The 27459-nt window shown below is 40.4% G+C and overlaps 1 protein-coding gene and 1 long non-coding RNA gene across 3 annotated transcripts in view; one reads left to right on the top strand and one right to left on the bottom strand.

Moving 5' to 3' along the window:
* Positions 1 to 11603, bottom strand: part of ATP2A2 (ATPase sarcoplasmic/endoplasmic reticulum Ca2+ transporting 2) — a 48724-nt gene extending 37121 nt beyond the window's left edge. For both annotated transcript variants that reach the window (XR_003554556.2, XM_005237629.4), the window contains exons 1-4: positions 10816 to 11603; positions 9702 to 9719; positions 9526 to 9608; positions 2401 to 2505 (exon numbers count right to left, since the gene is read on the bottom strand). Coding sequence is in view for 1 of the 2 variants with exons in the window: in XM_005237629.4 (XP_005237686.1) it covers positions 2401 to 2505; positions 9526 to 9608; positions 9702 to 9719; positions 10816 to 10933 (324 nt within the window). In the remaining variant the exon portion in view is untranslated. The remainder of the gene's footprint in view (positions 1 to 2400; positions 2506 to 9525; positions 9609 to 9701; positions 9720 to 10815) is intronic.
* A 337-nt stretch (positions 11604 to 11940) lies between these two features.
* On the top strand, positions 11941 to 18786 carry LOC114012223 (uncharacterized). The gene is made up of 3 exons (XR_008746051.1): positions 11941 to 12328; positions 17942 to 18077; positions 18626 to 18786. It is a non-coding gene; the product is annotated as an uncharacterized LOC114012223 (long non-coding RNA).
* Positions 18787 to 27459: the final 8673 nt, after the last annotated feature.

Raw genomic sequence — 27459 nt, 5'->3', positions numbered from 1 at the left:
GATTAACTACAAGTTAAAATTAGGCAAAACCTTAAAGGTACAACAGGAAAACCCACAAAGGGAAGGTTTGTTAAACAGAACTTTTCCTTCAAAAAGGACAAATAAGAAAGAATGAAACATCATGGCCCAGGTGGCCAGGAAGGCCAAAAGCATCTGGGCCTATATCAGAAGTAGCGTGGCCAGCAGGACTAGGGAAGCGATCATCCCCCTGTACACACTGGTGAGGCTGCCCTCAAGTACTTGTTCAGTTTTGGGCCCCTCACCACAAGAACGATGCTGAGGTGCTGGAGAATGTCCAGAGACACGCTGGCAAAGCGTCTAGAGAACAGGTCTTAGGAGGAATGGCTGAGGAAACTGGGGTTGCTCAGTCTGGAGAAAGGAGGCTCGGGGAGACCTTTTACACTGTAGAACTACCTGAAAGAGGTTGCAGGCAGGGGATGGTGTCTTCTCCCAAGTAAGAAGTGACAGGACAAGAGGAAACAGCCTCAAGTTGTGCCAGGGGAGGTTTAGATTGGGGATTAGGAAAAATTTCTTCACCGAAAGGTTTGTCAGGCACTGGAACAGGCTGCCCACAGAAGTGGCTGAGTCACCATCACTGGAGGTATTTAAGAGATATACAGATGGGGCGCCTAGGGACGTGATTTAGCAGTGGACTGGGCAGCGCAAGGTGAACGGCTGGACTCAACGATCAGTTCACTTGAAGTTAGGGTAGTTAAGATTACCTTGCCAACCACCAGAGTACTAGCAAATGGCACTGTGGGAAAAGTGCATGTGAGAGGAAAGGTTGAGGAGGGCAGAGCTAAGGCAATGACTCAGGTGATCTCATCTAGTACCTGTAGAAACAGATACATTTATGGGTGGAGACTATGTATTGTGACTATTTTCCATACCCATTAAAACAAGGGAATGAGTCATTTAATCTGTACAGCAATTTTGTTTCACAATTAAGTTCACTGCATGTAGCCAGAGAGAGATATGTATTTTCTTTGCACACTATCATGTCTGAAAAAAATTGGTTATTTCCTACAACAGGGTATGCAACCACACAGGAAAATCCCCAAACTATACAGATAGCTTTACCTTGCATTTTGTCCTTAAAATCACTACATGCAGAAATGTAGCTCTATTTCAAGTGCAAGAATTAATCTTTAACAATTGCTTTACAAAGATTTGAATAGAAAAATGACACTTAATGGGGCAATGCTGTCATCCCTCAACTGACACTTAATTCCTCTCCATACCAGCTCTAGCAGTTGCACAGCAAGCTGGGTACTGCTAAAACTGAGCATTTCAAGGGTTAGTCTGAATTCAGCCAGCTTACTTGGGCTAGCACAAAGCAAAGCACACAAATGTGCAGCAGTGCCACTCAATGCCACTTCTGGTGGCTTCCAGTGTGTAGGTTCCTCTCAAACATGTTTTAACTGGTTAACAGGGCTCCTCCTCTTAATTTTTCTTGTTGTTTTGGAGAGGGTTGCCTTTTTTTTTTTCCCCACGCATGAAACCTAATGTGCTAAAAGTAATTATGTCATATTAACATCATCCCTTTAGAAAAAACAGAACAAAACCAGCCTTACAAGGAACTTCGAAAGTATTTTAGGATTTTTAGAATTTTTTTCTGTAGATAAATTAACCTAATAAAGCATGCCCTGTCTATAGTGACCAAATTAGTAAACTGAAGATATATGAACAATTTTGGTCCAGTATCTCCAGAAGTGTTAGATTATGTTATGGATATTACGGCCAATAGGATTTATAAAAAGTCATCTAACTCATCTCACAGCTAATAACATAGGAAAACTTTCATGGTATTTAGAAGTTTTCAAAAGAAACTTCTGCCATTTGACAGACATGCAGTCTTGTACTTTGTAGCTACTACAGTAATTAAATAGGAAGAATTAATACTGTATTAATTCTATTAATAAATGTACTAAAACATAGTATTTGTCTCAAAAGGAAGCAGACAAGAAACTGGACTACAAATGTTCCATCCCTTGTTCCTTAATTGATACACACGCACACCTTGGTTTTTTGTTTTTTTTTTTTTTTTTTGTTTTTTTTTTTTTTTTTTTTTTTTTACAATCCCATCCAATTCATTAAATTAAATCTTGCAAAGCCCAGAAATATTTCCCAAATTCAGGCCTTCATTCTGGACTGCCTAGTTCATGTGTTCAGTGTGTGGCCAAACAAACTGACAGGAACTTTGCCTTTTTGGCTGTACTTCCAAAGCTTACATGTTACCTTTAAGTCCAAACTTTCTGTGTAGAAATTTTATGGTATGTCGACTCTCAGGAATCTAAAGTTAACACCACATTACTTGCACGGTATGAAGCAGCTGACACTACACTGTACAGTCCTTCCTCTTAAACAAAAAGAATTGATGTTGTAAAAATATCTGCATACCTGCCACACTCCCACAATTGCATTGGCTACTAATATAAGTAAGATTACAAAAGGCTCTACAAATGCTGTGATTGTTTCTTCACCTTCTTCAAACCAGGCCAGGACCTGTATGAGAAACACAATGATTAAAATTACTAACTGATTTCCACAGACACTGTGCAAACTTTACACCCAGGAAGTTTCAGCTTGAGGTTCAACTACCTAGACTTAAGCAGTTTTGGAAATCTTGCAATCTTTCAAGCTGCAGTTTTGCAGTTCATGAATGAGCTGGCAATATACAATGGAAAGGAAAAAGAATCAATACTAAAGTAGTAAAAAGTTATTTTCCAAGGCTGCCTCTTTTAAAGGACCAAGCTATTTATTTGGGAAACATACTGCTACTTTTGCTTCACAAATGAAAGCAGAAGTTGTGATAACAGCTACAGCAGTGAGAAGTTTTTCTAAAAAAAATTTATTACTGTATACAACAGGATGCAGACTAGTTAGTACATTAAACTTTGCCAGGATATGAATTTTAATCAAGTTAATTGTTCTTTACCAGTATCTTTGACACAAATGAAAACGGTTTTACAAGTTTACAAGTGAGTACATATGGAAAAGAAGCATCTACTCCTTTAAATACAAGTAGTGTCGAAGCATGTAAGTGGATTGTATAGTTACATCTGAAGTTGAAATCTGAGCGAAGTAACTGACAAAACTCAAATCTGAATTTTAAAATGTAAATCAGCTTGAGGACTTGCATGAAAAGGCTCCACAGATATTTTCTTTTAATTCATTTGCTTTAGAATTACACTCTAGTTCTAGGCTTCTGCCATTCACTTGAATGGGTACGTGTCAGGCCTCTGCAGAGTTCTGTAATTACTAAAGAAAAGTCAAGCTAACATGACCAGAGAGGAAGAGCTTTTTCGTGAACATGTTGAGCAACAGGAAGCCTGGAAAGTGACAGTAAATAGGAACAATGTGTTGAGATAATTAAGGCTGGTAGTCAGGCAACAGCACTCTGAATCACAAGAAGACTGCAGTGAGCAAACCGTTACTAAAGCAAGCGCCATAATTCCGCCAACATGCTGCTCAGAGCTATTGCTCAATTGTGAAACACTCCAGGACGTTAAAAGGAAGGAGCAGCAGCATGAAAGCCTCAAGCAGAAAACAGACTGTCAAGCAAATCCAATGCAACAACAAAATTTTATTACAAAAGGATAAACTTAGAAGATCCAGGTTACAATTAGCAAGACTGAAACATTCCAGCTGGCAACAAAACATTTTGAGGGTCTGCGTAATCCCTCTGGAGAAGAGATTTAGTTAGGATCTCTTATGCTTTCTGCGTCTCAGTATTTCTTCCCTCCTCCCTCCTCCCCCCCCCCCCAAATCTCCAATCCCCAGTAACAACTGCTGCCATTTGACCTGCTACAGCAGTCATCCAGTTTGAACTGTAGTCTTCACCCATACCCCTTAATATCACAGACAGCTGTTACTCTGCACCAGCACTGTTGCCTCCTGTGGAGCTAACGGTACATCTCCAGTTTTCTTAGCATATACAAGGTCACATGCTGCCATAAGAAAAGATGCTTAGGATCTGCTTCTTCCCTCCCTTTCTTTATTAAAATTTCACAGAGCCCATTTTGCTTCCAACAAAGCAAGTAAAATAAATCATTTTGTGATGTTCTTAACAGAACAGGCACCTACAAGGTTAACTGGAATAAAACATCTGCTTTACACAATGCTAAACCATTATCTCTTCAGATTGAATACCACACGTGTTGTGAAATAACACTGAGAAAGCCTGCAACTTTACCAGGTAAGGAAAGTAGCTACAAGGACAGCAAGATCCAAGTATGTCAAGGAGAACCAAAATTAAGTTTTCAACAGATCTTTTCTTTCAATAAGCCATTATTTCAGAAAGAGCAGATGAACCTGACAGTACAGACCTGATGTTTTTGATTTTAACTGTTGTGGGTTTTTTGGCAAAATTATCAATACGTGACCAAATTAAAATGAAGTATCTAGTTAATCCTGGAAGCCAACAACACAGATTTCCCTCCCCAAAATTTCCATACAATCACTAACAGTGGAACAATCTAAGCTCTAGTTCTAGAGTGTTTTAGTAAATGTAGACATATAAGTAACGGAATGCATTTAGGTTTTGGTTTTGTTATAGCAGACTACAGCTATATTAACACTCCATTTGGGATACTTGTGATATATAACATGTATTGCTGTAACACATCAGGTTTATTATTTGACGGTAGCCTGAAGTAAAAACAAAGCCACAGTAAAAACCAAAGACTGAAACAGGGAATACAAGTATTTAACTAGGCATTTTTAGTAACAACAGATCATATGTTGAAACCTGGTAGAGACTAGACAATTCTTGTCCTGGCCATTGAGTCCTTGTCAAAAAGTTTCCACTAGCACACTTTTAAGACCCTGGAGAGTTTTACAGTTAGAGATCTTTTATTTGACTGCTACTCTGAAGGGCTCCACCGTATTTCAGGCCTAATCACTTTTAAGACTCAGATGTAGTACAGCTTAATTTCCAGGTCATTGATCTCCAATGTACTTGTTCAGGCAGTATGGTCAATAAAGTTACCATGTATTTAAGCAGCTTAAGGGGGGGAGGGGGGGGCGGGGCAGGAGCAAGAAAGAGCAAGATAATTGCTCAAGAGAAATGCAAGTCTGACAATACAAGGGAAATTAATAGCAAGACACAGAAGTCCGTATCAACAGCCAACGTAAGCAGCATAAAAGACAGCTTCCCTTCAGTACATTTGCTTCAGGGCTGCTAGAGCTATGGCTTGCAGAAGCTTGTTTTAATCAAAGCCTAATGGGCTGGACCTACAGGACAGTAAGCCAAAAAAATACACAATGACAGGCAAATAGCACTTAAGTTTTCATGGTTATTTGTAAAAAAGGGGGCAGAGGTACAATGCAGAAGTCAGGCAGCAATGAGGTGACTACTGATGAAAAACAGCTAGAAGAACAGAAGTGACCTCAGAACTTTTCGCATTTCTGCAAGTTAAATATCTCTGCATTGTCAGGTAAGTTATGGAGGCAAGTTCCCTCCGATGGCTATCATTAAGTAACAAAATAAGAATTAAAGAATGGAAGTTTCAAGATAGAATTCTGTTGCCCAGCAGGCTGCACCCACTTACCACTAACAGAGGAAAAGCAAACAGTTTGTTGTCAGCAACCTAACAAGGATTTTTGTTTGTTTTCCATTTTGACAATGGAAACTTAGAAGCAAGCTGGGATAGTAAGATCTCATCCTAACAAAAAGAAACCCTGGGCTAATTAAGGTGGGTCATGTAGAACTATGGACTGCGTTTAAGAGAGCTTTCTTCTCACAGCATACTGTGAATTAAGATTCAGTACATTTTGGGGAGAGTACTAACTACTACTCAGAAAATTGTTTTCTACTGATCTCTCTTTTCAATACAAACTACCTTAAAATTAAGCAGATGCCAACTATTTTAGTAGTTCTGGTACTTGTTCCATGTCCGTTATACTGAACACCAAGAAATACTAAGCGTGGGAGCCTTTTCTTTAGTTCCATTATCCAGTAGGGATTTTTATTTGCTACCCAAGGAAAGAGGAAGGAAAAAAACCCACCCCAAATCAACAGATCTTGACCACACCCAAGTAAAAAATTAAGATTTTTACTGGGTTAACAGACTGTAAGCACCCATCACACATGCTATACTCCATTTCTGAAAATAAACATATTCCTGTGTTTAGCGTAGCAATAAAGGGGAGAAAAAAAAAAAAGAGTTATAGCACCCAGAGTTTAATTTCTACCAAGTAAAATTGAACCCAATTACTTCTCAGTTTTATTGACCCTACCCACCAGTTGGTAGGGGTACCACCAGGTGCTATTGAGTAATTGGAGTTTAGCTAAAAGCATGTCAGTGTAGCATCCCACAGCTATCCTTATCTCATGCCACATACTCACTGCTACTGACCGTAACAGGCAGCTTTTGGGGTGATTTCAGGTCAAAGCCTGCATCATTTTTACTGGCACATCTTACCCTCCAAGAGTAGCTTTGCTCATCTTTTAACACAGATTAGGTTATACTCATGCTAATTTACAGGCTGTAATAATCTCTGGACTAAATCACAATATATTGTTTTAATCTAAACATGGATATCTGCTATTAGAAAACGTTCCCAGAACATTCAGTTCTAAGTCAGTTTAGGAATCAAAGAAACAACTGGCAGGGTGAATGCTCTTAGGATGCTGTCTTAATGTTTAAGTTTTTGGTAGATTTCGTAGCCTATGCTGCACCTCCTAGAAGAAAATTCACTGTTAGTGTGGTGCAAAGACTGCATGGTTAAGCATACACCACTACTTAAAGAATGTATACTTTACCAAAGAATTATTCCACATCAGGTGCACAATCAACATCTTGCAACTTGTCAAGACCATTTATACAGCAAAGAAAGCTGTTCTTTAATGTAAGTACTGTAAATCTGAGTACATGCTACCTAAGGAGCAAGAATTAGAAGGCACAGTTCACAGAAAATTAAACATCCTCTTACTTTCACCTAGAAAGTCAGGCTATGAGGGCACTTAACTGCCGAGATAAACCTGTAGAGTGTATTTCTGCATAGGCTTCACAGATTCAACAGACCACCAAGCCAAGGTCCAAGCCTATACGCAGATCCATTTACACACCATCAGAAATTATTTACGTTGCTTTTCTTCAAAAGCCATACTTAAGGCTTTAACTAACTAGGCACATCTGTAACAGCAGTTCCAACCTGGAATGTAGGACATAGTATCTACAGCCAACAAACATGCAGCATATGACCCCTACAATCAGCTAGGGCGACGCAGATTCAGCTGTTAGTCTGATTTATTTTACTGACACATAACTGACAGGGGGTGTGGGAGTCGAGGACACAAAAGGCACTCTGAACTCAGAGGTTTATATTGTATGTAAGAGGAGATGTTTCTGCACAAAAGTCTAATGCAATCTCAGTGTTAAAGATGGATGTTTCTGTGCAGCCAGTCATGATAGTAAGAATCCAATATAATTTATGATCACAGTCGCTAGAAGAGCTTCCGTAACACAAAACCATGATCTATTCACCTCAAGATCCTCTCTCTCATACCTGAATCTTCAAATTTTTTTTAAATTAACGGTAAAGAATACCAGAATTTAGGTGAAGTTAATTACATTCAATTTTTGCAATACAGTCTTTGTATCAACATACTCAACAGTTCTTTTCAGCTACTACAGAAGTCTCTAATATGCTTTAATCAACAAAAAGTGTTAAAACCTAAGAAAAACTGACAACAGATGATCACCTTCTGAGCAACAAAAAAAAAAAGCTGGAAACACACAAAAAGGGGAATTGCTTCTGAAGTACCAAAATTGTAACATATCTTGGTTTTTTCTTTCACATTTCATCAAAAAGAGAAAATTTTTACTACTAACATCAATTCATAGTGAGTATCTGTAACTCTTAAATAGGAGACAGAGAAAGCAGAGCAGTAGCCCAAGGTCATATACCATGCCAGTTGCACAGAAGCAGAGAACCCAGATCTGTCCAACACTCCTCTTAATTAGATAGGAAAATCAAGCATACTGAAAAAAGCTCAATGCAGTCAAGTTTTCAAGGAAGGCCTGGTAGTGTAAGTGTATGTTCTATGACCTGTTACTCTGGTATCATACTACTTACTCAGATTCAGCATTGAACGCTTAAAAGTTTGGTGAAATCTGATTTTTTATTTACTTTGTTATAATTAAAACCAAGTAATGTACCTTGGCATGAAAGGCTAACAAACTTCTGCACTGTCATTTATCTCATGACATGGGAGGAACACTAACTGACATCTCAGAGCAAAAATACATCCCCTTCTCACCCTCTGTGAGGGGAAAATGGAGAGACAAGGAAAAAAAAGTTTTAATGATGTCGTTACTCAATTTTCTATAGCCAGCCTGATTTCCTTCCCAGGAAACAGAAGAGCAAGTAAAACACATCTGTCTCCATGGTCAAGACCAATGCCACCAGTCAATGCTCAGCTGATTATGGTGTATACATGTCAAAATCCAAAGTACTTTGAAAGGTATCAGTGTGGGGATAGCTGAAGCCTCTCTTGGTGGAGGATCAGCAACACAGTATATACTGCAGCAGCCACAACAGGGCAACCCTTCGCCCATCAAACACAGTGGCTTCAGAGCACATTCTCCTCTGCCCATCCTAATTAGCTTGCCCTTAGCTAAAGAGTCACCACAATTTCCACTCCCCCCCAAGAGCTGTAGCTTTTTTTTTTTTTTTTTTAAGTAGTTAATTACAACTCCAGGGCAAAGTCTAACATAAACTTTTACTCCTACCTAAACAGTTTAATATTCTGCACACTTATTTCTGTGGTTCAGCTCCTCAAGACACACAGCCTTCATCTTCCTTCTGTACTTAGCTTTTGCCCAGTTTTCTAGTTTTTTTAGCAAACACATACCCGTTACACATTATGTAAAGACTGCCTAAACATGCTTTAAAAAAACTAAGTTAGAAGTGTTCCTGTTCTTTTAATCCTGTATGTAAAGCAAGATGTCCATTTAATGACTAGACTTTCCAAAGGTCAGTTACCAAATTTGGTCAGCAATGGTGCCATCACAGCCGTCATCATTCTTGTCACTGTCAAAAGCAACAACTGTCACCTTGCTATTATCAGGAGGGGAAGGCAACTGGAATACTCGCCATGTAAATGCTATTTACAGTCTGCACTGCACCCAAAAATGTCTTCCAATGATTATACATTGAGCTTGATAACTATTAACTCAAAGGCAGGAAGAATGTCCAGTTAAACACTTACTCAAGGTTAGCTTTCAAAGCCAACAAAAGCATTGGGAAATGCCACCTCAAATAAGCGAACTGGGTTGAATGAGAATCACTTTTTAAAATGCCTGTCTAGTGTAGTTACGTACTTATGACTCATGCAATAAAAGATTCCCTGACATTTTGTTTTCTATCATACACAAACCCATTCACAGGGCAACTAATTTAACAGATAGCAGTTTACTTTGCATCTTATAGCTTTTGAGAAAGAAAAACAGTTCCTATACATTGTAACATCTGTCACTGACACAGAAGCCTACGAAATGAAAAAAAATTCATACTTACAAAAGATATGCAAGCTGCCAGCAACAAAATTCTAACTAGTAAGTCTTCAAATTGTTCAATCACAAGCTCGAGTAAGGTTTTTCCTGCAATATGTAACAGAGCTATTTAGTATGCACATTAAAAAAAAAAAGATTAATTATTTAATAGAAATTGGCAGATTTCACAAGCATGCTTACCTTCCTCAGCCGGTAACTCTGTCCGTGGAAGATTTTTCCAGGAAGCATGTCAAAGAAAAGAAATCATTGAAGAAACACATTAGAGCATTAGAAGGCATCCACTAGATACTGTTTCTGAATTGTCAAATCCAACTTCGTTGGGCATGCATACTGAAAGCCCCATTAAGGTGGCTCTTTTCATCAGAGCATCTGAATAGGCCCAACAGTTTTGCATTTTAAGACACATACAGGTTAGCCAGAATGTGCCAAGGGTTATAATTCAGCCAAGTCATCACTCCAGCCAGCTGTGGGACTTCTGCTGTTGCTGCACACAAAGGGTCAAAGGCTCAAAACGTTTTTTCGAAAGCCGCCTGACAAAGGTTTTCCACCGCATTCACTGAAAAAAGCCAAACCACCAAACTTGGTTCAAAATATTACAAATTCATTCCTCCATTTTAAGGATATTTTCTTATTTCTGCTCTCCCTTTTATCTCCCTGCAACTAGATTCAGTAATTCAAGAGGCACAAAAGCAATGTTAAAGCCGAAACCCCCCCCACCGTATAATCTTCTCACAGCTTTTCATTTTTTACGCAACGGCATGGGAGTTCAAAGGGGACTAGGAAGGGCAAGCAATAGGGATTAAAAAAAAAAAAAAAAAGAAACACCTTATCGGCTGAATTCTGTGCCGCGACTCGAGGGAAGAATGTAAAATAAGGCACAGAAAGAAAGGCACGGAAAAACAGGGGAAAATGAAGGTCATAGACGGACACAAAAAAAAAAAAAAAAAGAACCCACAGCGCTTGGTTTCGGAATGGCAGAAGATTTCCCACCGTTAAGGTGAAAGGAAACGGAGGTGACATCCTCCTTCCCAAAGCAGCCCTGTGCGCTCGGGCTATGAAAGAAACCCACGAGGTGGAGTTCAAGTCAGCCATCTTCTCTCCCTCGCTCCTATTCCGGGTCCTGTAAGAGATGCCGGCTTTGCAAATACACGCACGTCAGGCCTCGAAACAGGGCCCCGAGAAGGATGAGAGAAAAAGAGAAAAGAGGGGGGAAAGGGAGCGGGACGAGGGCGGGGGGGAGACGACGAGCGGCAGCGCCGGCATCCCCGCGGCGGCGGCGGGCCCGGTCACCTACCGTTGGAGCCCCATTTCTCCTTCAGCTTCTTGACTTGCTCCAGGCTGAGCCCGGTGCTTTCGTTAACGCCGAAATAAGCCAAAACTTCCTCCACAGTCTTTGTGTGCGCGTTCTCCATGGCTGGGGCAGGGAGCAGCAAATGGTGCCTCGCCTCTTCTTCTTCTCCTTTCTCCTCCTCCTCAGCGGCGGCGGGCGCGGCGGCGAGCCCCCTCCTCAGCCCCTCGCTCTCTCCCCCACCACCCCCGTGCTATCACCATAGACCCCCTCCCGCAAGAGAGGAGCCCCCGAGCCCACCTCAGCGCCTCGCTCTTCCCCCAGGAGGCGGAGGAAAAAAAATTAAAATTAAAAAAATGTATTAAAAAAAAAAGTGTGTGGGGGAAGCCGTCAAAAAAAAAAAAAAGCCCCCGCCCCCCTCCCACCCCAGGCGGCCGCCGAGGGAGCCGAGCCGCCTCTCCGGCAGCGATGAGCGGGGCGTCAGGCGCCGCCGGCCGCGCGCGGGCAGCCGCTGAGCGGGAGGAGAGAGGCGCGGGCCCCCGGCCGCTGTCGCCTCAGGGCGCGGGAGGGCGTGCGGTGGGCTCGCCGGCGGCGGGGCGCGGCGGCTGCTTGCGCGGGGGTGGGCCGCGTCCAGGTGGCTGAGCGGCCTCTCCGTTCGCCTCACCGGGCTGCGCGCCGCCCCCGCGGAGGGCGATAACGGCACGCCTGGCCCCGCCGGCCTCTGGAGGCAGGGGGCTGAAAAAGGCGCAGCTGCTCCGCCGCCCGCCTCCCCTCCGCCGGGAAGGGTCAGAATCACCCCCCCCCACCCCACCCCAGCAGCCCGATCCTCCCCTCGCCGGCCCAGGCCGCTGTCGCCGTCACGGCTTGGGCTCGCCCACCCCCCCACGCCCGGCCTCCCCGCTGCCTCCCGCTCGCTCCGGTCGCGCACCGGCGGCGGCTGCTCTAATGTAACTTATGGGAGCTGGGCCGCCCGGGCCCCTCTCGCCGCCGCGGCATGTGGACGCCGCTCATTGGCGGGACGCGCGGCGCGGGGCGGGACGCGCGGCGCGGCCCCGCCCGCCGCGCTGAGGCGGTGGCAGCGGCGCCTGGTGCGGCCCTGCGCAGCGCAGCGCGGCCGGCCGCCCGCCGTCGGCTCGGCGGAGGAGGCGGAGGCGGGTGATGCAGGCCTCATGCGGCGGCGGGAGCGCTTCCGCTCCGCAGTGGGAGAGGCCCGCAGGTGGGGTGGCCGCTTTCCAGCCCCCCCCCGCCCCAGCGTGAACCGCCGCGGCCGCCTTCTGTCCCGGCCTCAACCCGCGCCTGGCGGGCGCTGAGGGGGCGCGGGGCTGCCCGGGCGGCAGCGCGCGCCGGCTGAGGGGAGCTGCCCGTGCCCGCCGCCCAGGGTGCGCCCTGTCGCGATAGGCGTCTCGGCGCAGGGGGTTGGCGCGGAGCTGCCCCGGCGCGTGTCGCGACAGGAGCGTCAGCCTTCACTGGGGGGACTGTCCTCGCTTCTGTCGTGACAGGAGCCTCATCCAGCCTAAGGGTGAGTGAGGGGCTGCGCTCGCCTCTGTCGTGACAGGAGCCTCATCCAGCCTAAGGGTGGGTGCGCCAGAGGTGGGAGAAGCAAGGGCTGCGCGCCCTCCATGCTGGCGCAGAGCAGGTTCGTTCCCCAGAGGTCCTGCCCCTGCTCTGACGAGGCCTGCGCTGACGCTGAGCAATGTCTTTTGCACAACTTCCCTGGTTCCCCTCGCAGCCATCGCACGCTGCCCCGCCAGCATAACAGTGACGCGCACACTCAACCCTGGCATGCACAGAGATAACGTAAGGAGGTATAAACTGCACAGTGTGATTTCAGCAGCGTGTGTGGTGTGAGATACCAGCTCTCCTCGGCGCAGTATCTCGATAACTGGCACAGACTGACAGACCAGTATAGAACACGGCAAACTGACTTGATTTTGCCATCCCACTCAGTAATTCACAGAAATTTCAATGAACAGAATACAAACAGAGAGGTTGGCACCAGCTGACATAAATGACACCTGCAATACACAACACAGCAAGTGACCGAGTACAAAATGTAAATACCTTCCCTTAAAAGCACTCGGTGCTAAGTGATGTATACGTGTGTGCAAATGTAAAAGCTGTTCTCTACATGTGTGCTGGCTTACATAAATGCAGATCCTACATACAATCTGTGTATCCACCACTGTTACAAACCACCCACAGTACCATCCTGTAAGAAACTGTATATCTGATCTAGAAAGAAAATATCTTGAGTCTTACCTCTGTATTAGCAAAAGAAGCAAGGAGAGGGGACAGCCAATATAAAATCACGGTGTTCTAGGGTATGTGTGGCCCTGTATCTTTTTTAGCAAAAGTACAACTGTCCTAAAAGAGACTCCTCTGAAACTAGCCCACATCCAGAAAAGGATGACTTGACAACATGCCTACACTTCACAGGGAAGTTCTGAAATAAAAATTCATGAGTTAGATCTGATGACCTAGTTGAGGTATGGGAATTACTTACTCCATGCCTTGCCCGTATTAATTTTATCTTGCTTATCAGCATGATTAATCAGCATGGCCAAATGCTGAATTGGCTGTGAACACAACAGCATACAGTTGTGTTGCTTCTCATACCACTACTTCACACCGCACATATATAGACATACTGTAACTGTTACAGTGGTAAAGAATGTCAACATGACAGTTGTATGTAATTTATATAGTTTACTGTATGTTTCTTAACCACTTTTAATAATTTTCTTGATATTGTATCAACACATGACCCCAATCATCCCCAGAACAACTGAAGTCACAAGATGCACATGCATATGAAATTAATACTCTTGCAAAACAGTATGTCTTTGAAAATACACACTCAGTGCCAACAGAACTGCTGATCGATGGCTGTCACAGGACCAGATAGCCCACACCTTAGGTTTTGGTATCCTCTAGCACACGAGTATGTACGTACACACCTTTGTCTGAAGACACCTCTGCATGACAGACTGTGTTGGTCCCCATATTACGTGCATGTGCAACACCAAAAAATCCATAATTTCTACAATCATTATATACAGAATAACGTCAGCTACTTGAATTAACATATTTCACAGACTAACAGCCCAGTACATCTATATGAGTAGTTTCTTCTTCCCTTCTACCATGTTAACACAGCCTGCACTACATGTAGGCTTTTTGTAAAAATACATTTACCACAACAATGTTTTTACACACAAGTGTATTTTATAGCCTTCATATAGAAGAGCACCTGCAAAGGACTTCAAAGTCCAGCATTTCATTTTCTTACTATTTTAAAGTATTACTTTCAAATGATGTAAAAGTGCAACACATGATGTGCAACACAATCAAGCATCAGTAGCCGTTTTCAAAACAAACTGGTATTAGAAAGAGACCTGGGTCATATTTCATATTATTTCTGCCTGTGATATACTTTGTATGTCATTGTTGGTTTAATTTTTATGCCTGTTTCCAAAAAGGCTTCTGAAAATTACTTTAAGCATACCAGAACCATGGCATGTGCAATTAGAGCTTGACATAGTATATAATAAAGTAGGTATGGCGTCCTTTCAGTTTGACTTTTTAACATGGGGAAATGCTGCTAGGAAAGCGAACAGAGTTTGCATTTGAGCAAATCCTGGGGAACTCTTGGCATTCTCTGGGATTCACTAGTTCAGCTACAGCTTGACAACTCCACTTCCATTGTTTCTCTCTCACCCATTAAGAAGACTTGATTCTTCCCCTTTTTTCTCCATCTTTTGAACATAGACCCCTACATAAAATCTGGAGAGAATTTGCAAGCGTAGTCCTCTGCCTGTGTTTTTTTCTGTCATGTGTTCTGTTATGGCTTAGTGAATATTGAGAGAATGACTGCATTAAGGACTGTTCTACAGGTCTTTCTCTTCCACAGCAGAATAAAATTCAAATAACTTAAGATCTTCTGACAGCTGCACATTGGAAAATTTGCAGATACAATGCTTGGTCTAGACAGCATGGTGCAGAATGAACTACAAATACCCATGTAGATACTGCAGCAGAAGCAGTACCTGCTAATTTTGGCATCGCTTGCTATCATACAAATTTAGAATGGTGAACTGAAATCAGTGTTATTTCCCATTGCTATGCAAGGATTCATAAAGTTTCCTACAAAATTTGTCTTGTCTCTTAACAAGATGGGTATCTTGACCCCAATCAGAACGATGGCATGTCAGCTCTACCTTAAGCAATATGAGCCCGTGAAAGCTTCCAGGTGATTCGCACTTTCAGCAGGTGCAAATAGCTTTACGTTTTCCATCTTTAAGAAAGAAGGAAACAAATTTATTTTGCTGCTGCGAAGTGAAGTTGCAGTTTGTTTTTAGAGTGGAACCCCTTAGAGTGGTACCTTGGAAACAAACACGACAAAATGGGCCAGCTTTTGCCTTGATGAAATTCCATTCACATAATGGAAGTACACCATTCATACATTTGGCCTCCTGTCTTTTTTCACTGTAATATATTAGAAGCAGCAGCCAACACATCGGGCAGCAGCATTAAAATGGTTCCTGTAATGCTTACTAATTGAAGTAAATGGGAATTTGGCCTGAGAGAGGACTGCAGGATGCTTTCCTTCAAATTGCAATAACATTAAGTCATCCCTATTGCTGCAAAGCAGATTCACAGTAGAGTTACTGGTCATAATGTGAATTGTCTCTTGCTGTACGCAAAAACATATGTTTTGTAGCTTAGTTTTCAAAGAAGATTAATAGTTTTTACTGGACCCAAACACAGCACAGACAAGTACTACACAAAATGCTGGTTTGCTGAGCCAATACACCTGAATGCTGACTGGTGATAGCCTTCCTATTTCAGGCCTGAATCTCTTCCATTAGACATAAAGTTATACTATTCTGCTTAACTGTGCCAAATTATGTCATGATTTTTGCAGACTGGCTAATTGCTGGTTAATGGGGCTTAGGTTGAGACCACCAAACCCATTGCTCTTATTACCCCAACTGATTTCAAATACAAGTTCATGAGTGACGAGTGGGGGCATTGTTTGTTCCTCTTACAATACTACTTTATTCTTCTTAAATTACAGTTATTAAAATGTTTCAGCCACTTGAAATCTACTAAGACATATTAAAATACCGCAAAAGTGCTGTATCAGAGTGGAAGGGTTTTAAAACTGCAGTTCTGTCATAGGATAATGCAGTTTAAATATAGCAACTGTTTTTTCCAGTCAGCTTGCTCTTTGATTTCATGGTATTATGTCAAGGGTGTTTTTTCCCCCTCTCTCCCTTTAAGAAGCTTATAGCTTAAACAGCAAAATGCAAAAAATACTGAGATGAAACAGTTACACAAACCCAGTAGAAAACTTAGTGATAAAATATTGGTTTGAATTTTGATAATTAAGATAATCTGAGTTTATTCTGAATAATTTTTATTCCTAGGCAATGTGTGTTCCTGTATCAGCAGCAGGTAGAATTTTACTTCCACTGAGACCAAGAGACTGTGAACACAAAGGATAGTGTTGCTACTGGGAGATTTCCAGAACTGGATTGTTGTTCCTGCTGCCTGCTGCCTGGGTAGTGTGAAAGAGACAGTGAGACAAATTCTGATGTCAGTAACTATAAGAGATCACCGCTTGGCTTAGTAGATTTCTTCTTTTATTTCTATATCCTATTGATTGTCACTTGATTTGTCACCAAAGACTTCATTAGAGTATTTGCCACAAAAGTTTCCATTCCCCTGCTTGGAAAAATATTTTTGTCTAACCCATGCTGATGTTAATAGGAGATCTAGAAGTATGGGAGAGAACAACATTATGTCAGAACCAAGATCCATCGTGCATGTCTGAGAAAAATAATTTATCCTTTTTTGATAGCCAAGTAATTTCTCTTAAAGGGAAATGAGCTTGACTGCCATCTTATAAATGGACTGCAACTTTAGAAATAAAGCACTGGTTGGTACCCACGAGATTTGAGTTCTTATCTCATCCTGACCTGAATTTCCCATCTAATTAAGGTCTAATTCTGATTAATTTGGCAGCTAGCTGACTTTTTTTCCTGTGTAAATATCCCTTGTGTGCTTTTGGATCTCAATTTTGCTCTCTGTAGAATAGGCTAGGAATACTACCAAGCTTGTAGAAGGCTGTGTGGCCAAGCACAATATTTATAAAATGGAAGGATTTGTTTTTTGTAAGGTGTTACAAATTTGCCCTAAATTTTATATCTGTAACAAATTGATGGCTAATTGGGATGTCATAGCTGTGATCATACTATATAGTACTTACCTGTAGAACTTAACAGTGTAGTGAAAGTTGAATTCCTTTGCTATGGGACATGGACCACCACTTCCTGAGCAAAGACGTTGCTTCGGTTTTGAAGCTGTCACCCAGGAGAACAGTACCAATTTGAAGCTGGACCCATAAAGACACAACATAGCCTCATTTCTTAGAGTGTTAAAACTTCAGTTAATTATTTTGAATGGTTTCTTTTTGTGATTCTTGAGTAAGTTAGAAACAGAAATGCTAACATGGCATTTAGAGTTTACCTTGCACACTCTTCAACATGTAATGTACACTGTTTTGTATTAATCAGGTTCAGGTGAGCTAGCCTGGTACTTAGGGGGCTAATGACAAGTTCTAGAAACTACCAGCTACAAGGTAGGGCAATAATTACTGTAGATTAATAGTACCATTAGCCCTCTCTAGGGGCACTACAAATTCGAATTCCTTTCCTGCTTCATAGATATTTATGGGGACAGAACCAAAGTCTTGTACACTGCAAGCAAAACGGTGTGCACTGTAGTCATCCGCAGTGCTGTGCGTGATCCTGTCAGCGATAGGATGGGTGAAGGAAAGGATGCCCAAATACACAAACAGCTACGCTTTTCATATGTTTGTATTAGTCTGTACATACTGATGTTTCTATTCATCTGACAACCAATGACAACCAGAAGGTAGCTCAGTAAAGCCAGCTTTTTATATTTCACCTTCTATTTACTCAGGCCGTGTACGTTAAGACTCTTCCTTTAAAGCGAACCATCTGAATTACTTGTTTTCAAAACTTTTTTTTTTTCTTTTTTCATCTCTTGACCCTATCAGAGGCTGTAATCGAGGTAGTATAAACAATATATATTTCCTTTTTTTCAGTGTTACAGTACTATAACCTGAACAGTTCCACCATGCAACAGGTGTCCGTCACTTCATGTATTTGCTGAATCACAATGAAAAGTCACTCAGACTTCTTCAAGACTGAAAGGAAGACATTCAGGTGCATTCTGTGTAGGTGAGTAGCAATAATGTAAGATTGAAAAGCTTTTCTTAGGCATGGTGATTACTTCATTTTCAGCCATTGTTTGGGACTAATGGCACATGACTACAACTTTTATTAGACTTGTGACATTTTGTGATATGAGACAAGCTGAAGTTACTTTCTGTGTTTCTTGTGGAGATTTCCTCCAAAGTCATAGGTGGTTATTAGTAACATAGTGGAGTAACACACTTCAGTTTTCAGACATTGATAAAATGATTGTATACCATCAAACAAGCTCTTTCATGGGTTATGTGGTACATTAAATAGAATTTCCAAAATTCTATTTAATATAAAATTCTTTTATGGTGAATTTTTTTCTCTCTCATGAAATAAGACAAAATGAGGGATTGAAACCAAATGCTGTTTTGTTTACCAGTTAAATTCTTCCAGTCTGAACCATCAGAAGTCTGTGTAACCCACAGTCCACATGGGTTTTGCTTTTTAAGGGGCAATTTTTATGTGGTAAGATTAATGGGTGCAATTACACTGTTGTAATTATACTTTCCCCTACCTTTCTTAAGGTCTTCACACCTGCTTGCTAACATGGGCTGTTCAGAAGGAAGACAAACTGCCAGACTGCCTTAATGGGACTCTAAACAAATCTGAACATGTTTTTCTTTCTTTATAGTGGAATAAATGCTATATTGATCTTCTGTGTTTCTGCTTCCTCACCTTCCTCTGATTTCTGCCATTCAATACAATCTATATAGGTAGTTCACAAAAATTATAGTTTTTCAAAAGAACTTTAACCTCCCAAATTACCTGTGGCAGTTTTGGGTCCCTCACAGAACAAAAATTCTTATGATTAATCTGTCAGAGCTCAAGGTTCCAATATAAGAGATCTGTTTTTCTCTGTTGTTTATGCGTAGATTTCTTATACGTTAATTGTGTTGCACGTGAACTCAAATTATCCTGACCTACAATACTTGTTCTATTTCAGGGTTCTGGGTTTCTAAAAGATTGTTTAACTCCTGGGTGGTTTGCTTTGGTTTTTTTCTCAGTTCTGTTAGAAAAAGAAAACCTCTCCTGAGTCATATTTTAAAAATACTGTTAAGCTCTTAAAGCTGCTTCTGCTCCCATGTCACAAAGCAATATTGAAAAGATACTCATTGTTACCACCTACAATTGCTCAGATGGAGAACTTTAAAGAATTCTTTTCCACTCCCATGTTGAAACTATGCTGGCAGCATTCTTGTTTCTAGAAGGGAGCTACAGAGATCTTCCTGCTAGGTGCAGGTTGGGCTTTTAAAGAGAACAATGCTATCAAGCTTATAATTTAATATTTAAAACATTAAAACCATTGTTATTATAATTATTATTATTATTGCTGATACTGTGATTACTGTTACTTGATTAATAATTTGCATTTTCAACTTCTTCTAATCAAGGATATCAAGCATTTCATAAACTTAATGAAAATTACATTATACAATATCCCTGAGAGAAAAGTAAGTATTATCATCCCCATTTCACAAAAATGGGAGCTGAGGTTCAAAGTCATATCTATAGCAGAAATAGAAATAGTCTCCTGGCTCCCAGTACGGTTTCTTCTCCAGTCACCCTAAATAGTTTCTAGTGTAGTTTTGTAAGACATTTATCACATGATTTTAAAAAATCTTGTCCTCTTTGTTAAGGAAAACTAAAAAAAATTTAAAAAATAATTCCGAAGTGATAAAAAAAAAAGGAGACTACCTAATTTTTGAATGAGGTTGCTGAAATGATTCTAGCTGTTTCATGGGCAATGCCATCCAAGTTTCATGAGTTAATCCTGACCCTAAGTACACCTAAAATAAATATCTTTGCCTCCAGCTAATCAACAGGCTTACTAAGATTGCCTAAATAATTTATGTATAACTAACTAGTGGAAACTAGATCTTCTGTGATTTCCCTGGATACATATTCTGCATGTATCATGTATATCCTTGCCTATTTCTGATATTCATTTGAAATTCAGTTGGGACATTTCAGAATGCTTTTGTACTCCAGCTGTATAGCTCTAAGAAAAAAGCCAGCTGGAGACATAATACAGTATCTCTGAACTGGGCAAAAGAATGTTTTAAATCTAAGTGCATAGTAGATGAAGGTTCTGAATTTTCTGTTAATGAGGAGTGGATTAGAAGTAAACCCCACAGTTCTGATTCTAACACTGGCCCATGTGGATAAGCGTTTTTTCTCTCTTTGTTGTATTTGTACAATAAAAATAATGAAATTTAGCAACAACATTCAAAGGCAATATAGTGATATGCAGAAAAAGAGAGAAATATGTGGTGTGAGAGGATGATTAAATAAAATGAAAAATAAAATAATCTAATTTTCTTGTTTACAGCACAGAAATGTGAAAAACATACAGTTCCAAACTGTGCTTCTTGGACACATTTGTGTAACATTGCTGTCAATGGAGCAGTGAAATGAAGCTTGGATTAAAACTCAGTCCACTGTGGAGAAAAAAGATTTTCTTTTCCAATGTCTGCAAACAGAAAGCAGAAGCATTAGCAGACATTGTCTTACCTTGTTCTAACTGCAAATTCAAAAATCTGTTTCACATCTGTAGCTGAAATGGAAGGTACAGTACAAACTGTCTATCTAGAGTTCATAATTTTTATCCAGAATTCATAACTGGAAAATATATTATGTTTCTTTTGGGTAGCAACTGCTAAAAGCCAATTCTGGCTCACATCTGCTCCACTGTACCAGGAATGCTTTGAACTGTTTACTGTACTTGTTGAGACTAGCTGCAAAATTAGGGCCAGGTAGTAGCTTCAGTCAGCCATGCAGGAGGTGGAGGAGGAGCACTAGGTACTCCAGGAATAATTTAGGTGTGGCAGCCAGAAATTTTGCAGCAGTCATTGAAAGAATACAGCCAGCACTGTTGCTATCCTACATTGGCTTAGCTGTACTGATCAGTGCTGCCTTCACCTGGGGCGTTCATGGCATCACTGAACTAGAACAATGCTTGTGTAGCTCTTTATACCTATGCAAAAGGTGTGTGAAATACTGTCATTCCAAATCATATAATTTTACACTCACCTCTACCTCCCCATTCTATTTTTATCAATTCAATAATGCCCATCTATTCTCACAGTTAGCAATGTCCCCATGTTCCTTGTATTTCTGTCTTGGCATATTCCATCTCTGCACAGTTGAAATTCCTTCAGGCTGGAGCCTCAGGGCAGTATGTTGAGTTCATGTACCGTTCCCAAATGTGAACTTGATTACCTTGTACTTACAAGAGTTTTCACATTTCAAATGTCACGGAAGAGACTAAGAAGAAAGAGGAATGAAAACCTCATTGAGAATGGTAAAGGCATGAATTGTTTCTGACCTGTATTCATGTAGCACTTCTTTATGAAGACTGTAGGAAGAGATAAGTGAATTTGCTAATTCATATTTGCTGTGCAGAATTCCATGCTCCTCTGCAAAGCTGGAAGATCTCCAGGAGGGTGAGTATCACTTTTTTCAAAATGTCCACACTCACCAAGCCATGGTAATCTGGCAGGTACTCTGTCAAAGCCTGTGGATGCTTATCATCCATAAGAAGACTTAAGAGCGTTCAATATCTTTGTATGTTGAGCCAAGTTTGGGGTGGTTCTGCATTGTGACACCTGTTAAGGCCTCAAAATGCTAAAATTGGGCATTTTGTAGCCATTTTGTGCTAAATATGGTGTGCTGGAGCAGTTAACAACTTCTGTTGCTTCTAAGTTTCTTCTTTGTGTACAGACATCTTGGCTGATGGGAAGGAGAAAGACCTGTATCTCTCCATGTGGCTAGGGATGTATGCAACTCTTCTCAGCTGTTCCTAAATTCTATGTCCAACCTCTTTATTAAATCCTCTATCTCCTATACATTTACAATTTTTGCTTGAAAAGCTGTGGTCACCACCTGAAACCATGACTTTCCAGTTAATCCTTTTTTTTTGATCCTGGCAGACACATACAAGATTGTAATTTGTTACTTTTTCTGTACATTTGAATCCCTTCTGAATCATCAAAAAAAGAGGCCTGAAGACTATGGTAAATCAAAGCAATACCAACAGCTTGGTTTTTTGCTGTTTTGGCTTAAAGAAGAGTCAATTCAATTATCCTGATTAGGAAAGAGGCTCCGTTAAATTTGTTCTCACTTCAGTTTGGTAAGAGGACATTCTTCCTTTCCTGAGTATGATGAAGTAAAAAGCAGGCACTGAAGGGTTTTTTTAATGAAGGGAATATAAAAATCTCAGGCTATAAATTTACCATGACAGTAAAAATATGTATCAGACTTTTGATGGGTTGGCTTTGTGCCAGTCAGCAGTCTTCACGCTAGATCATGTGTTGTCTACACGAACCTTTTTTACTTTATGCTGCTATACTCTTTATGTGTCTGTCCTCTCACAAGCTGAATAAATGTCATATAGTACATTCTGTCTTGTTTGTCACAAGGGCTATTGTGTGTCTACCCTGGATCCATATTGGATTAGTATTGATACTAATTATATTAAGGTACTTTATACAAAGAGAGTATCAAGGAAGGTGTATAAAAAATACAGATACGAAAACAAAGCTCAAGTGCTCGCTTTTGGAAATAGCTGCATTAAAACAGTCTGCTGAAACGTATTTTGGAAGGTCATTCTCTTATTTCAGAGATGTTTGTGAGAGGTTTGATATTTTATTAGTAACTGTTTATTCTCTGAGGTGTAAACCAGGTGTTGTGGCTTTCACGTGACTACAAAAGTATCTGCGATAAAAGTTGTAAGTCATATACTTTGAGAAGATTCTGGAAAAAGCTGTGCTATACATAGAAATGCCACAATCTTGGATCCTCCCAGACCAAAAAGTAAATGATACCTAGCTGGCAAGATAGGAATATCCCTTTTCTGAAGGCATAAAGTTTCCACTTTTAGCTCTGGAGTTCCATGGCCTTCCACCTGCCGCTGGGCCAGAACGATGGCCATTTGTTGCCTTGCAGGGCAGTGTCATTTCAGAAATTCCACTTGAAATGGAGAAAGTGAACATTTTTGTGAGGTATATATTCAGTTACTTACATGACAGCTGTTTGCAGAAAGAAGCCAAGCACTTACAAGAATGATTTTAAATAGGCAGAAATTGTCAACAAACCATTCAGCTTTCTTTTAACTGGATTCATACAGACCCGGCAAATAATTAATTGAGGCCAAAATACATGTCATACTGAGTTTGCATTAGCTGGAAGGTTTGGAAATCATTAAGAACAAAACTGTTAATACTCCATTTAAATAGCTGCTGCCTATCTGTCCAGTATGAAAGCCCAATCTGTTGTGTTCAATCAGCTTTCAGCTGCTACTTGCCAGCAGCCTAATTCCCCAGTCTTGTCTCTGTGCTGTGCTTGTGCATTCCACTACCTGCTAAGTTAAACCCTGCTGTCCTGGTTCTGCATGGAGATTTCTAGTGCTATTCAAACTATCCGCACTGGTTCAGAATATAGCCCCCAAACCTGTAGGCTGTGTTGAGTACCCATACAAACGTGCCTGGTTTCAGTGGAGCACCACATGGGTGAAAAGGGGAGTCAGCAGCTGCATAGTTTAGCTCACAGGATTAGGACTGTGTTTATTCATACCATTCTCTGTGCATTTATGCAGTTTTGACAAGTTGCTGACCTGCAATATTTCCACCTTGGGTCCTTTTTTTTTTTAAGTGATGCAATTGGCAATGCAGAGTAAGTTGCTCATGCAAACAACGAGTAACCATGGTCACGGTTCAGATGATAGCATACCTAAATCTCTTTGCAGTTGTGTTTCAGGTTCAATACGTTGGCTAATCATCTATATTGCAAGATGATTAAAAAAAAATTGATAATTGAACTCTTTATGTGCTTAGCTTGTGCTACGTTCTGTGCAAATTGAGAGTGAACACTACAGGGAAGTCTCTGCTTAGGTCTTACTATATGGGTAGTGTTAGAAATACATTGTGATGAAAGGTGTTTTCAGGTTGAGAGGTATCCTAAGCCTCAAACCTGTACCACCAGTTCTTTGCTGAGAAATCTGTATTAAACTGGCAAAGTCCATTGTACAGGCATTTGGAAGGAACTAAAGAGTAATTCATTGACCTTTGTAGATTAAGTAATACATATTGTCATAAGGAAGTGATATTTGAGTAACAAACAGCAAATGTACACAGTTACCTTTCATTAACCTCTCAATGGAGGCAATCAGGATTTCCTGATCCTAACATGTTTAGTGTTCTTGGCATCTTGAATATATGTTTTCTGTGGTTTGTGGACACATTAGTTCTCTAAGCATGTCAGGGGGTGCTTACTGCAGGATGGGCCTTTTTTTTTTCCCCCTGAAAGTGTACATATGCAGGAAAGAAGGAAGATGGCTAAGGAATGGGTGTGCAGATGGAATACTGAAGGCTCTGTGCTCTGCTCTCAGAATTAACAGAGGCCTCAACACCTGACTCTGTGTGCCTCAGTTTTCACTGAATTAAGTGGGACTGAAGTGTTTGCATTATACACAAACTTACTTCCACCCAAAGGGCTTTGAGATAATGAACAGTAACAGAGCAACAAAGAGCAGTTTCACTGCTTTTGCGGAACATTTATATTACAGAAAGAGGACATGAATGAAAATGAACCATGTGACAATTCAAAATTTGAATGCAATAAAAGTTAAGTATGTTCTTTTTTCTTTTATAATTTATTAACTAAAGGATTTTTCAAAAATTTATTGGAAAAAATTTATAGGGAACTTTTTTTTGCTTTCTTCTGGAGAACAAAATAATCTGTACAAGTGCAAATGAATATGTCACATTCTTAAATGATTTGCAAGAAGATGAATTAGTGGGTCTCCTTCTCCAGTGTTTCTTCCACTTTTCTAATTCTACATGAAGATTATTTTCAGATTCACTGTATTGGTCTTCCTTTATGTGGCTTGTTGTACACTGAAATAAATTTGCCATGCTCTTGCCAAAGCGGTGTTTTTAAAGCTACTTCTTTTATTTAGAAATTCTTGCTACAGCATTACACATTTTTTGAAAAATTCAATTGGTGAACTAGAAAAAAAACTTCTGTTCATCAGTCTTAACGCTTGAGCTCCTAATTGTGTGGCAGATGAAGAAAAAAAAAAAATTGGAGCAAGCCAGAGTCCCTGGACAAGAGATCACTTTACCTCAGGACACTGAGATAATTTATCTGGGTGGCTTAGAAAAAATGCTAGATAAGACTGAAATTTGGAGAGGCTGAGCATGTCCAGGCTCAGCTTTGGATTATCAAGAAGTGAATAAATCCAGCAACTGGCATCTGAATATGTTAATGCTGTAGATTCTAGCATGGGAACAGGAAAGTGTATTTATGAAGCAAAAATATATCAGAGATTAATTCAGCTCTATATATAATATATACATTTTACATATACAAAATCTTTGCCAAAATATGAATAATTTGCAAGCACAGTGAAGTTAGAAAATGCCAGAATAAAGGTTGCCTTTCCATGGATATGCCCTAAAGTAATCTTTAATTGCATGATTCCTGGCTTCTTTTTCTTACCCTGAAATTTTCTTATTTTAGTGGGTGCTTGATCTTGCAGTCTTAATACTTTCTCTTTTAAATGAAGACCTTTTGGGATGTATTTCCTAAGGTTTTCAAAAAAGCATTTGAAAATGATACTCCAGCCTACTAACATCCAGATGGGTCATCATCAGATTGTAAACTTTATCTGTCAACCTAGGAGGCTCCTGAGTGGCAATAACTGATGTTGGTGTGATGTTGAAGTTTGAGCCATGATGCTGGGTGTCTTCTGAAATGTGACATAAAGCTATAGGTGTCAGACAAAAGGACTGTAAGGTAACAGAGTTTTAAATAAGTTATTTATTATTGCTCTCTCTCATCCTTTTCTATCCATTAATGCTCCTTATTGTGCAACCATTAAGAACCTTGCGTAGACAGCAGTCACGTAAAGTTCATCGACCTGATTCTGTAATGTCTTGTACTACATGCGTGATCATTTCTACTCATGCAAAATTAATGTAAAATGTTGGTTTCTGATTTGCTAACACTTTAAAACTACTTTGCACTTAGTTTATGCAGCTGTGATTGGTAGTATATAATGCTGCAGCGTGCAAATCCAGGGCCTATATGCTGTGGAGGGTTACATTTTAACCTGATTTTTTCACCGTGATTGTAAGTCAGAGTAATCACACTGACAGCACAAAAGTTGGATCCAGTGTGCTAAATCATTATTTCTTGTCTGCTTTCTATTGTGGACTGAAGAGTTTTGATCAATAGTGGCAGCATGCAAAGCCTCAGAAAAATTGTTCATTTCCTAAAATCTATTTCCATGCTTAGGCATTCAGTCTTTTGGATTGATAACTGAGGGGGTAATATTTCAAATTTCTCTCTGTGCATAACAGAAATGCTTCAAAACTAATATTCACCTCTGCTTCACTGAAAAGGCTGTACAGTCCCAAAGTCTAAATTGGCAAAGAAGAGCTTTCAGGACTCAGGAACCTGACTCTGATGAGATAGTTTAGAGGTAGGAAAAGATCCTACCTGTGAAGATTCAGGCAGGGTGTGAGAGGGTTAAGTACTTACTGTATGTAACTTTTTAGTAGATTAATTTAAGCCAGGACTATGCATCTGGTACTGAAACTGCAAACTGAAAGTTCTCAGTAAGATCTGGAAACAGCAACAGGCTGGCTTCCATAAATAATACTGGAAGTTAAACAGTGATTTCACAAGGTCCAGGACGTAGTATAAATAAAAAAGCAGAAAAATCCAGGAAATCCTTAGTTAAGAAATGTTTTGTTTTAAACATTATATGCTTTTCTTGATCTCTGAAAATCATCTTCATAGTAGACACTAAACTGAGGGAAGTAAAAAAAATTCTTTTTCTCTGACTTGAGCGAGATATTATGACGTACTGAAAGCATAGTTTGTTCTCAAGCTTTTCAGATAATCCAAAAGCTCATAGACCTGGCAAAAAGTAAGAAACCAATGAAATACTCTATTAATGACAGACCAAGTTTGAGTCAAAAAATCTAAAATGCCGCATGCTGACACCAAATATTACAGAATTTGGCAACTGCAGAAGATTGGATTAGTGCAATATTTTGAATTGAACAATCCCAAAGGATGTTCTAGGCATGTAGAGCCAAATTCAGACAAGAGGTAACTGTATCAATTTTACTGGATTTATGCTGGGAGGAATTTGATCCTTTTTATTGTGGCCAAAATGCGATGCTCAGGTTTAAATTGAGCAGCTTTACAAAAGCTGTGACTTCTTTTTTAAAGACATAATTTAAAAAGTCATCCATTTATTTCAGGTAAACACAGATACTGCTTCAGATAATTGATTCTGCTGTTTTCACCTTTGGCTTCTAAAGCAAACTGGCTTGCTGAAAAGTGATAA

Source organism: Falco peregrinus, chromosome 2, assembly GCF_023634155.1.
Source record: "Falco peregrinus isolate bFalPer1 chromosome 2, bFalPer1.pri, whole genome shotgun sequence".
Classification (NCBI taxonomy): Eukaryota; Metazoa; Chordata; class Aves; order Falconiformes; family Falconidae; genus Falco; species Falco peregrinus.
This window is presented reverse-complemented; position numbering and strand designations above follow the sequence as displayed.